This window comes from Silurus meridionalis, chromosome 12 (assembly GCF_014805685.1).
Source record: "Silurus meridionalis isolate SWU-2019-XX chromosome 12, ASM1480568v1, whole genome shotgun sequence".
NCBI classification, from domain to species: domain Eukaryota; kingdom Metazoa; phylum Chordata; class Actinopteri; order Siluriformes; family Siluridae; genus Silurus; species Silurus meridionalis.
Genome location: NC_060895.1, coordinates 6220137 through 6233589, shown reverse-complemented (window position 1 = coordinate 6233589; position 13453 = coordinate 6220137). Strand labels below are relative to the sequence as shown.

The following is a 13453-nucleotide window of genomic DNA, read 5'->3' as shown; positions in this document are numbered from 1 at the left end:
ACATGTGTGTGAATGAGAGGGAGGGCAGTGGAGTGGTGCGGTTGCAGGAGAAGAGCTTCAGAAGGTGGAGGAATTCAGGTACCTGGGTTCAACAGTGCAAAGTAATGGAGAGTGTGTTAGAGAAGTGAAGAAAAGAGTGCAGGCAGGGTGGAGTGGGTGGAGAAGAGTGACAGGAGTGATTTGTGATAGTAGGGTATCTGCAAAATTGAAAGGGAAAGTTTATAGGACTGTGGTGAGACCTGCGATGTTGTATGGTTTAGAGACAGTGGCATTGAGTAAAAGACAGGAGGTGGAGCTGGAGGTAGCAGAGCTAAAGATGTTGAGGTTTTCGTTGGGAGTGACGAGGATGGATAAGATTAGAAATGAGTTTATTAGAGGACAGCGCATGTAGGATGTTTTGGTGACAAGGTGAGGAGGCGAGATTGAGATGGTTTGGACATGTGCAGAGGAGGGACATAAATTATATTGGTAGAAGAATGCTGAGGATGGAGCCACCAGGTAGGAGGAAAAGAGGAAGGCCAAAAAGGAGGTTCATGGATGTGGTGAGGGAAGACATGCAGGTAGTTGGTGTAAAAGAGGCAGATGTAGAGGACAGGGTGGTATGGAGACGGATGATCCGCTGTGGCGACCCCTAATGGGAGCAGCCGAAAGAAGAAGAAGAAGAATGGTTTAATTTTAATGAAACAGCTCTTACTTATGGACTTAAACTGTTTGGAAATAATACTGAAGAACTAAATTTTTCAGGTTTTTTTTACACTCTATCAATCCAGAATGTCAATAAAATAATTTATTTAAATTTTTTGACAGGAAGGATCAGAGCCCAACCTGTTTTTTTTGCACAGGTTGTAATTCTCAGGGAGACAGTATTTTGATTGGCTAAATCAAGAGCTCGACATTGGCAACATATAATGCATGACACTGCACCTGTCAATCATTTGTGTCTTGTCTTTTGTCCAACGAATACGATAAAACCTGTAGGTGCTTCTCCATTTCTTTTCATCATTCTGCATTATCTTGGATCACAATACCTTTGTTTTACAGAATGCCTGTTGAATGGTTCACCAGATTCTCCTAATTCGACAAACAGTGCTGCATGGTGAGCTGTGATAATTATAGTTTAATGGTTTGTTAAGTAGTGTGTAAAAGAAGCGACTCTAATAATAATAATAATAATAATAATAATAATAAAAAATACGAATAAATAAATCCTCCTTTTTCGTCCATTTATTCACTCCAGCAGTCATGCACTATATACCGCTTTAATAATCAGAGTGCAAATCTTGGGTCTCGGATTCACCACATTTACTGAGTTCACATTCTTTTTTTTTTTCAAGACAGAACTAAAATATATTCCATAGGGTTCAATAACTAAATAAATTGGTGAACAATTGGTGTAAAGTAATGCATTAATGCAAATAGATCACCTTTCCATACATATGATAAGACATTTCTAATGGGACTAGTCTCTTCCAGGATCACCCCACACTCATGTAGAGAGCAAAATGGACCTCTAAAAATGTTCTCAAAGATCTCAACGTAACTGCTTCTACTTACTTTTCTTGCTGCTGTTATGGATTCCCTTCGTCCCATAAATAGCATAATATTCACCCTTAGATATGATCTAATGCAAATGGTAGCACATAGAAACCATGAAGATACATGTGGATGTTCTTCCTTGCATAGCCTTTGGACTGCTTTTATTAAGCAAAGGGTTATTTGCACTCAAGTCTTTTTCATTTGACAGTCTTTTTCAATTTCTATTAAATGCAGAAATGACTCTGATGCTCATACTCATATGCCTGCTAGCAAAATTACCACAGTTTGATTAGATTAGACATCTGCTGTGGTGAAGGTGTTCAATGGCAGGTAGTTGGGTGCCAATGATGCATTGGGTGGGTTAGACCACCCTTTGCAACCATGATGGAGTTGGTCAGATGATGCAATGGTAAAAACTCGTTAAATGTCCCTGGGGACATTTGGACTTTTTTAAGACTTTAAGGCAAAAATTATAGATGCTGCTGCACCTTCCTAACCAAAGCTGAAGTGGGCTGGTGCCAGGACAGCTCCTCAGTGATGTGGACTCAAGAAGTTGGAGACCCGCTCTACTTCAGTTTCGTTGATGTAAACAGGGGAGTGTTTCCGGCTGTTTAGTTCCTCCCCAATGAGGATGGGTTTCTTTTGGAGTTTGGTTCCTCTCAAAGCTTCTTTATCATATCTTTTTCTAGCTTCTTTGTTTCTTTGTTGCCACTAGCTTGCTCATTATGGACAAATTGAAATATTTCAAATGAATGTTTACTTTCTGTGCTATTGTCTATAGATAACGGCTCTTTATAATAAAAAGTAATTGAATTGAATTGAGCCAAATGAGATTTTAGAATGAGCTCTTATGATTTCAAAACACCAGCTGAATGAATATGTTTTGGATGAATGATTTTAGAATTGATGCCTCTAAAGCGTTTCCAGTGATTTCACCAATTCACACTGACTCTGGCCCAACACCTTGCAAAGACACATTATGTTGTTTCTTAATTATTTTCCATTTGTCTACATGCAACATACATATTTAAAAACAACGATACTTAACACCATTAAGTCTCCAATAGAGTCATTCTGATTAGATGAAGGCAATACAATAGCAATAACTAGGAAAGACGTACCCTAATGTGCAATGTTACTTAATGAATGAATGAATAATTATCATTATTAATTAGCAGTTCTCACAAGATTTTAATTTCAAGGTCAGCTAATTCTGTTTATTTTTGATTGAAGATCTTTGAAGAGAAAATTGGGTACATCTGAATGCGGGTACCAGTGAGTGAGTGAGCAAGTGAGTCAGCTGGTGGAAGGGTTTAGAAGACACTGTGGCTGAGAAGTGAGGGGGATTCTAATTATCACATCATATCATCGCATTGCTGTTCTGTGCGCTTCTGTGACTATTAGTGATTGAGAGAATTGTTCTTTGCACATTGCTGTGCGTCTACCGAAATGCTCCTAATGTTCACTCCATGTTTTTGCTTTGCTTTCGCTAATTAGTGTAACATCTTCATATTATCTGTTACAAAACGCATTTCGAATGACAGATAGTACAACAAATTTCATTTCGATGATCTAATTAGGCTAAATAAATGAATAATCCATCTTAGGGATGCATAAAAGAGTCTGGTGATTTATACTCCTTTATCCAATGAACAGTGTTTTTTGGAATGAATTAGCACTAAGAAGAGAAATTGTTCTTTAGATGGTGATGCATGGGGCCAGTGTATTTCTCATTTAGCAGTGATTAATGAATACATGCTGACCCACATTCAGCTTTCAATGAGGTCTGAGGAATACTAAAACTGCTGGAATAAAGTGGGTATTAGGTGTTTCTTAATTACTTTCCTTTTCTGGATGAATTTTAATCTTTAGATTACCCCCTCTCTCTCTCTTTCTCTCTCTCTCCCTCTCTTATTCTCTTTATGGCTGAGACACGCTCAATCGAGACTTGCCTAGTCTACAAGCCGCTAATGTGTACTTATAGCATTATGGATAATGATCACAGATTAACATTGTTGTAATTATTTAAAAACAAAAATAAGCATAATTAAATATACTATTACTTTTGCATGTTCACTTCTTGTGAATGCAATTTTTGCTTTTTGAAAAAAAAAAAAAGGCAAAAAAAGTGCTTCATTCACGGATAAAAATAAATCTGAAACAGGAATAATTCCTAGGAGATCACGGAGCATCACGGACTCAAATAAATACATTTACACAAACATTCCCACTTACAGGTAACTTAGAGAAGCCATAGATACTGGCATGTGTAAACTGTGATGCAACACCACTTGCCACCACGATTTCTATATCGTGAGCGATAACCCCAGATTTTATGGCACTCATTTAGTTTACTACTGTTACATTACATTACAAAAACATTTGTTTGCTACTATATTGCCTTACTCTATAGTTTATGCAACAGTGGCTCTCTCTAGACAGTAAATTCTCCTCCATTGTTTCCACCAGTACAGGGCTATTTTACCATGTGGTAGCATGCTATTTCATATCTGTATGCATACTATTTAGTAGGCCGGCACTAAGGGCTAAGTATTTTACAACCTGTGGACACATAGACAACTACCCAAGTAGCAAAGACTTCTGGAGCTGAATTTGGAATGAAGCCGGCACAGTTGGCATTCAGTTGGCACTGGCATGAGGCATGTGAACACAACATGGCCTGTTTATGGTGGAGATGGAACCGTCTTCAAGGCAGCAAAAAAGATATGGGCCAGTCATTATGTGTATTATTTCGCTCAGACGAAAATTATAGAACTGTGGGCCACATACGTGTGGACAGTCGTATCCCACAGTTAAAATGTAATTTTAGATAGTAAAGTAAAGTAATAATATTTTCAAACACACAGCTGTTTCCCCGATTCCTGCATGCAACAAGGTTCCATCAAACAAAAAATGAAAATGATTTAGGAAGAAAAATGTATGGTAATTTAATTATAAAACCCTTTATATTCTATAATAATATTAAACATATTTCAATTTTTCTCTAAACCTTTTTAATGCATAAGGCCAAGTTTTTACATATAATTCTTCTCTCTTAAAATGTCTATTATGGCAAATGAATAAATAAATAAGTCAATAAATAAGTAGATTCTCTACCAATCTAATCTAAATCTACCAATCAGGTCAGATCTAGAACAGCGGACGCTAATGCGCTCTTGAGGCAGCACTTCACCAACCATCGTGGACTTCTCTACTCTGGAGCAAAACACACAAAGTTTGGTAAGTGATAACTGGCCTTTTTTTTTATATAGTTAGTATGTGTTGCTGTTTTTGGATTGTAGAGTTAGTATGAGTTAACATCATCGGAAAGTTAAATGTTACATGTATGTTTTAGCAGCTGTGAGGCGTAACCACCTGACGTCTGTGGCCACATAAAAGAAAATCGATTCCTGGCTATATGTGTCCCCGGATAGGGAAGGGGGCAGGAGAGAGAGGATTAAGAGAAAAGAGCATCAGGAGAGTACAACAGGTTAAGTTGTGTGCACAATGCCACTTGTTCATGAACTTAATCATAGATGTTTAAAGCTTTTTGAAACATCACATTGACATTAAAGGCTTGTATTTTGTTGGTTAAAATATCAAATCTTTTGTTTAAATGCTAAGGACCGAGTTCTGGCAACCAGACCTGGTCCAGTCATGTACCATAATTCATTGCTGTATTTGGGCCAATTAAAAGTTGGTTGTGTGGTCCATCACTGGGTCAAACCAATTTTGCTCTGTGGGTAATTACTGTAAATTAGCTTTGCTATTTATTAGTTTAAATGTAACATAAGATTGTAGTAAATATATAGTATTCTACTGTATAGACATGTTTCTTCACCTGATTATCATACGCATGTGGGTTCATTAAAAAAACAAAAAACAGTAGAATTACAGACCCCCGTGCACAAGGTATGATCTACAAAGGCATGGTTTGCCAAGGTTGGAATGGAAGAACTGGCACAGAGCCATATATATTTTCATAATTAACAGTATTTCCCAGACACCATTACCCAAAGTGACTTACAGAAGTGAAAAGGCACCACATTTTATATTTATCTCATTCATACAGCTGAGCAGTTTCAAGTTAAGGACCTTGCTTAAGGGCCCAGTGTGATGATGCTAAGATTTGAACTCACAATATTCTGTCTTAATGCCACTCCTCCTCACCAAACAAATCATCACAACCATTCTCAAAAATCTAGAAGAAAGCGAGAAGACTGGAGGTTATGAAATTAGATGTTTAATGAGCAGTTTTTTGCCTATAACTTATATGTAGTGTGGTATCAGTATGTGGGAGTGTATTTTTAACACATTTTTGGGCAGTACTGACTGAGGGGTGTAGCTTTGATTATAGGTGAATGCCACAATGGTACACTGCCACAAGATGCTAGACCAGGGGTCACCAACATGGTGCCCAGGTCACCCGCAAGGACCACATGAGTCAGGGCCTTTTCTAAAAATAGCTCACCATAGCGCCATTTATGTGAGCTGCATCTAATATTTTGTTGCTTTTTTAATTTTTTTTATTCACACTTTCATTGTTGTGAATTTGATGACAATATTAAAATATAGATAACTAGATATAGATAAATATCATGAATTATTAATAATAAAATATAATTAAAGGGAAATTGAGCAAATTTGTTATTTGTTATTGAAGGGTCAAAAGGTTGGTGACCCCTGTGCTAGACACTATTTAGTACACTAATGGGGTCTTGCACCTTTGGCATGAGAACATCTCCATCTAAATACTTTTCTCCTTTGCTTCACGTTTCTTTTGCATATTTTGGTTTCCTCTCTCAGTCCAAAAACCTACATTGTAGTCTGATTGGAATTTTTGATTAGTTTGTATTGTATAAATCAGTGTATATGTGCACAATCGTGCCCTATAATGGGTTGGCGACCCCACCCAGGGTGTCTGTTGCCTTGTGCCCCAAGTTCTCCACAACTCCAGGCTTCCTCATGACCCTGTGTGGTATTTAGAAAACGAATTTAATGGATAATACAAGTGTGTATACAGTAAGCATATGGTATAAATAATGTATCTTGATCTTTGAATTGATATCTTTACATTTATTTATCTTTGAGGGCAAAGTGTAGTCATTAGTATTCATTAGTAGACAACTCGTGTGGTCTTCTTCTCTGGTTCCTGGTTGTATAGTGTTGTGTAAGAGCCTGTGGTGGCGTAGTGCTTCCACATCATCATGTAGCAGGCAGTGTGGAAGGCATGCACGGGTTAATGCTGTGAAGGTAACCGTGGGAAAGCGGCAGAGCAGCTCGCACATCACTACACAAACAATTCGAGCTGGACCCCTGCTCTTTCCGAGATGGTCCTTGATCGCTTCTGTGCCAGTTGTTTCCCCTCCACACACTGTTATCGGTCACCTCTTTGGTGAGCAGTACTTTCCTCATTACTCATTTGGATGTCCACAGCAGAGAGCTGTCACTTAAGGAGGAGGGGTACCGAAGCCCACCCGAGCCGCGTGTGTTTCCGAGGCGGATGTGGAGATGATGGAAAGCTGTCGCTTTTGACTGGATTTCGATCTTCTGGATCTGGGACGCGATCTGGACTCATGCCACGCATTCTACTTCCGCGGAACAGACATTAAACCCACGACCAGTTTCCTATTTATTTATTTATTTATTTATTTATTTATTTATCCCTCTATCCCTGATCCAATGGATCGGATGTCGGATCGGATCTGACTGCGCGCGTGACTTCCAAACACTGGATCTTACTTTTCAAGGTGAGCCTTCCAAAAAGTTTGACATTAAAAAATATGCGGAATAAAAGTAATTACATGGTAAAAAAAAATGGCGAAATCTTTCGACGGATCGCTTCTGAGCTGTTTTGCACCTGTTGTCTGATTCATTCTAATCTGAAATCAGACTGAAATCAAAATCATAGCGCTCTCTCTCTCTCTCTCTCTCTCTCTCTCTCACACACACACACACACACACACACACACACACACACACACACACACACACACACACACACACACACACACACACACTTGTTCATACCGCAGGTTTTGCATGCCATCTGATTTGGTTTCATTCCAAAGAGAAACTGCAAAATATATATATATATATATATATATATATATATATATATATATATATATATATATATATATATAAATAAATAAAATAAAATAAATAAAATAAAATAAAATAAATACAAATCAAACACATAAGAATGTATTTAAATGATTAAATAATAGAGCAATAATATATCTACTAATACTACTACTACTGATAATAATAATAATAATAATAATAATAATAATAATAATATTGAAATGATCATATCATCATCATCATCATCATCTATTTATTGAATGTCCTCGACAAGACTTTGCTGGTGGATGGATGTGTTTGAATTTAATGATCTGATGGGAATACAATTAATGAATAAATCAGTAGAGCATTGCTAATAGAATACACACCAGTATCGATTTCAGCACAGCTCACAAATCAGATTGCTGATGAGTGCTGCCATTTATACACTTCTGCAATCCAGAGTAAATAAAATCACCAAATTACAAAATCACAAAGCACAGGCTTGTTTTGACATTACGCTTGTAGGACTGTTTTCAGCAAATGTTACTGAAAGTGTGTGTTTTCTACTTAAAGATCAATCATCACCCATCTCTAAAAGACACCGTTTCAGGTTCAGTTTCCAGACCTAACATTCAAACCAGTAAAAAACCCATCACTTAAATCCTTCATCCAGTTGACAATGTGTCTTCAGCCTCACTGGTGATTACAGTTGATGCTGATTCCCTTGAGAGCCGGTAAGTGCGTCTGTCTGAAATAGTAATAGTGACTCAAGAGGCACTGTGTGCTGCGTAAGTGCTTTAAGGGAGCGCCTTCGCTCACAAATCACTATGGAGCAGCCAGTCTTGAGACACTGCTGCAACTACACTCTGAACCGCAGAGTATGATCTGCTACTCTAATCATCCAGCTCCTGTAATGAACTTGCAGCAAGTGCGTTTTCATTTGACGGACTGTGGATGCGAACAAGTGACTACCTGCTGAAGAGATCGCCCTGGGATTTAACTCTTGCTCCATGCTCCTTCGGGAGAGGAGCCGAGACAGGAGGTGGTCGGGCTGAGCTGCCCGGTGCCTGCTTCTTTTCTTTCTGATGGAGGATACCGATCCGAAGAGGGGGACAAAGGAGGGAATTTGGGACGGTGATGAAGAGGATGGGACACTGCAGTACCCCGAGGAATGCCGCCAGAATGGGTAAGATGAAGCAGAATGCCAGGGCTGAGCCTGAAGGATACTTTTTCTACCAAGGTGTTTAGAGGAGGTGGTAGAAGGTTACTTGACTTTGTGCTTATGTTGTGCTGCTTTTATTGTACGATGTATTGATTTTCTTTTCTTTTTAGAGCTATTATATATATATATATATATATATTTAATAAATAAATATAATATAAATATTAGTTTTTCTTCATTTTAATAGGGTTTTCAGTTTTATTTTAGCAAATATACTAGCAAATATTGACATTTGATTCTTCTAAGTGTTTATTATTAAGTTTTGCCATTTACAAGTAGCTTATACTTGATATTGTTTATATTTTTATTTTACCATACTGAATAAGTTCCTTTCTTCTTGTCACTCTTCAAAATATATATATATATATATATATATATATATAAAAGGGCAGTTTCTTCGGTCTGTTATTTGTAAGAAGTTAGGAAGGGTTTTAAAAAAAAAAAGTCAACACTGTTATCTGTTAAAGTTTAGTCCCTAGTCGGACAAAATGCTTGTAATCAATGTCTCTCTCTCTCTCTCTCTCTCTCTCTCTCTCTCTCTCTCTCAAACACACACCATCGCTTTTTCTTTCTCCTGTTGTCTCTTGCCACTTTTTCCACCTAGTCACAATGTGTTTCAGCAGTGCTGGGTTTTATTTTAATGTGGAAGGTGTTCTCACTGACCTTTTGTGCTTTTGCACAAAAAGAAATGTGATTTGAAAGGCTTTGCTCTTTAGTGGAACAGCAGTTGGATTAGTCATCCTCTTCTCGGCTCCAAGGTGTTCTCAAGACACCGCATGGGGGCTTCGCTTCAGTCTCCTCCTGTTTATTAAAATACGTAAAGAAATGGTCAAGCAGTCCCAAAGTACATTGCACATCATATTAAAATCGAGTATTTACCCAATTCTTTTCAGGATTTGGTTTATACCGAAGGATAACAGTGATGACAGCAAATGCTTTGGAGTTGCTTGTGATCTCAAATACTCTATTATTCACCAGTTATGATCTACAGCCGAAACAAATTCAATTGCAATCCCCTGGACAACTAGAGACATCGAGATAATTAGCTTAATTAAATGTGCCACACTGGACTGCTCAGCTGGGGCTGTGATAATTCCAGTACTGTGATTTATTCTGTCCTTTAGCTCTATTTGGATAAGATGTGCACAGTGTGTTTATTGAAATTCACATTGGAAAAAAAAAAAAACTTGGATGCTTTCAATGTAAAGGTTTTTCATGTGAAAAATATGGACAGACTGGATAATTTAACGGCCTGAAGCTTTAGTCGGTGCCAAAAAAAAACTGTTATGACCAGCCAAGCACTAGGCACCTCAAAGTGTACGTTTAAAAAGGATTGTTGAATTGTTATTGAAAACCGTATTCATGCTGCCACTTTGTTATTTGCTGATTACATCCAGTAAGTGGCGATTAAATTAATAGGTTGTAAATGAGTTGAAATGCACTCATTAATGAAACAGTACAAGCAGCTGGAAAATAGGCCGTCATAATCCATGTCCATATTACTGCGTCATTAATAATAGAATAATATTGAAATAGTATGCAGACCCCGATGATGAGAGCTTACTGGAAGGAATAGTCGGTTTTCTCACCTCAGTGGAAAAATACCCGATCACACTGAGCTGATTTCATTTCACTCGCTGATTTACAATCACCCATTTCATTATGGTTCACTTGGCTTGCTGTTGGGTTCACGACTGCTGGTCCCCCAGCAGCATCCATCTTTTACAGTCAGCAGCATGCAATCAGCTGAACGACCTTCAGTGGGCTGCACTTTAAATCTGGCCTGCTTGTATTAGCTCTGGTTTTCTTTACTCTTTTACAGCTGACTGTGACCCAGGCTCAGGCTGTGTATTCACACCGTGTATGGGCTCCGATCCCAAAGCGCAGAATGTCTGCTGAACTGGGGGAAATTCCATGCTGGGTGTCCTGGTGGTCCATGAAAATGTTACTGTGCCTTATGCATTAGCTTTAGAGTTGGCCAGGTTTTGTGCTAGGAAGTGAAATCATTTAGATGACTCGAAAACTGAGAACTGATTCAAGCAAAATAAATTTGGATGGATTTTTGCTGCTCATAGAGGGTTTTTAGCTCTGGTAATACGGGTAAAGAATTGACGCATTGTACAATTTTTAATAATATTTTATGGGTTTAAAATATTTATTAGCTCTTTGGTGATACTGCAGCCTGTGTTTCATTTATATAAAAGTAAAGACTCTCTGAATTACTTTTGTTATTATTACACAGTATTATTGTCACAGTATGTCTTACACTGGCTGTGTTTATGCCAACTTTAACTCAGGGACATGATACACATTGAAATTATCAGCCTGATATGAATTTTGTACATAAAATGAATTTGTACTGAAAGAATGAATGGAATTTCTCTGTTTTAAAGATTAGACTCAATCTTTGGTCAATTCATCTTTTAAAATGTAAGGAAATTTAAATGTAATTATATCAAAGTCTGTATAGTGATTTCCAAAATATCTGCAATTCCTTTTGCAGAATGAATTGTAATTTTAACACCTAATTGCATAATTTTCACAAAATAATAACTACATTGAAATTGTAACAAAACACTAGGCAACAAAGGAATTTCCAGTTTTCTCCTTATTCAGTGCAACACACTACGAATGCTAATGAGCACTGGATGTGGCATGGTTTTTTGGAATGAATAAATGTTGGCACATTTATATCTCTTGTTTGTTTCCGGATTCTACTGAGAGTTTGCTGCAAGCAGAATTGCTAACTTTCAGTCTATTGTTTTCCATTGTTGTTTAGGGAGAAGATGCCCTTCCATCATGTGACGGCAGGGCTGCTGTATAAAGGCAACTATCTGAGCCGCTCTCTGTCTGAACGCAGCGATAGCGACCAGCTGGCTAGTATCTCTGCAGAGGAACTAGATGGTGAGTGAAAATCAGCTCTCTCCGAAGCACATATACACATGCAAGCAATGCTCTCATTTACTGCTGGAGTGTTCAATGATTTTATGAAATAATCTATAAATAAAGATTTTGGCAGTTCTGTATGATCTACTGATCAAATAATTGAATATATATTATACTCAGTCACCCCAGATAATGACTTTTGTCAATTCAGAGAGGAAATGAAATAAGCCTGGCAAGCCTGAACGATTAATGCATGTATAGACCACTAAATCTGGTAGGACCTCTGCAGTGTTGAGCTTTCACAATTTGTTTTAAATTAGCAGCATGCAGAGTTCTTGTACTATCCTAATAGCCAAAAGTATATAGATTCCTGAGTACTGAACATCCCATTAGACAACCATGGATGGTGTAGGTCTTCCCTTTTCTGCTATAATTATCTTCACACTCTGAGTAGACTTTCCACTAGATTTTGATAATATTTCACATGCAGACACGTTAAAAGTTATTTGGATTTGAGTGAGCAGCCGTCACAAAGTCCACAGTTTCAAACCATCCCATAAGTTTCACTGGTATTGAATTCAGGTCTTTCACACCAAACTTGGCCAATCATTTCTTCATGGAGTTTATAGGAGTGTTTCATGTTGGAATGGTGTTTGGGCCTCTTGGTTCCAGTGGAGGGAAATTGTAATGCTACAGCATACAAATATATATGCAGTTTGGGAAGAAAAAAAACACTCTGTGGGTGTGGTGCTCAGGAGTCCACAAACATTTTACCTTATACTATATATTTGTATATCAAAATTGTAAAAATATGTCTTTAGTTAAGTCAGTTGTGTGTTAAATACAAATGTGCTAATGGAAGAGAAAATAGATACAGTAGATAGAAAATGTCACATTATGTTATTACATATGATCACTGTGGATACACAGTTCCATGTTTCCAACTCTAAAAAACACTGAAATATAATCTTTTTGTATTTTTTTTAAATTTCGATTTAAATATACTGTGTGAATTTACATATAAGGAATTGTTTGACACATTGTATGTGCTTTAAAAAAAAAATCCCATTCCACATGTAGTCCCCATTCGCAGTAATAATAATCTCTGGGATAATGTTCCATAAAGCTTTGGAGTGTGCTTGTGGAAATCTGTGCTCTTTTAGCTACAAGGGTGTTAGTAAAGGCAGATATTAAAGTAGGTCCTGGGTGCGCTTAGCGTTCCAATTCATTGTAAAGGTGTTCAATAGGGTTAAAGTCAGAACTCTATAGCAGGCCACTCAAGATCTTCTTCCACTCCAACTCATGTAAACCATGCAGTATGTTCATGGAGCTTGATTTGTGTACAGGATCATTACTTCCTGGAAAAGGTTTATCTCCTAGTTTGAATGAAAGGAAAATTTTATGCTACTGCACCCAAATACATCCTACACAACTGTGTGCCACTGACTGTGTTAACATGGCTGGGAAAGTCAGGTGCCCCAGTTTTTTGCCCATATAGTGTATTTCTAAAGATTTATTTCTAAGGCTGAAGTCGTCCTGGATATTTTTTTGCAGATAATTTCCCTTCTTTCTAAATATTAAAGGCTTGAAATGTGAAAATCATTTCTTCATAGAGCAGGACGTTTTTAACCTTATATTGTTTATGTTTTAATAATAATTTGTCTGAGCATATGAACAAGTAATATTACATTTATTTTTACTAGAATTTGCAACTATTAACATTCAGTATTCATATTCAGA

At 37.4% G+C, this 13453-nt stretch overlaps 1 protein-coding gene across 5 annotated transcripts in view; it reads left to right on the top strand.

Moving 5' to 3' along the window:
- The first annotated feature begins 4673 nt into the window (after window positions 1-4673).
- caln1 (calneuron 1) overlaps window positions 4674-13453 on the top strand; it is a 61731-nt gene continuing 52951 nt past the window's right edge. Inside the window, exons 1-4 of one of the 5 annotated variants that reach the window (XM_046863111.1) lie at window positions 4674-4776; window positions 4895-5026; window positions 6976-7286; window positions 11607-11731. In XM_046863111.1, coding sequence (XP_046719067.1) covers window positions 11614-11731 — 118 coding nt within the window. In that variant the 5' untranslated portion in view covers window positions 4674-4776; window positions 4895-5026; window positions 6976-7286; window positions 11607-11613. Of the gene's footprint in view, window positions 4777-4891; window positions 5027-6771; window positions 7287-8439; window positions 8792-11606; window positions 11732-13453 lie in introns of those variants that run through there. The other 4 variants (XM_046863110.1, XM_046863112.1, XM_046863109.1 and 1 more) reach the window with 4 other exon arrangements.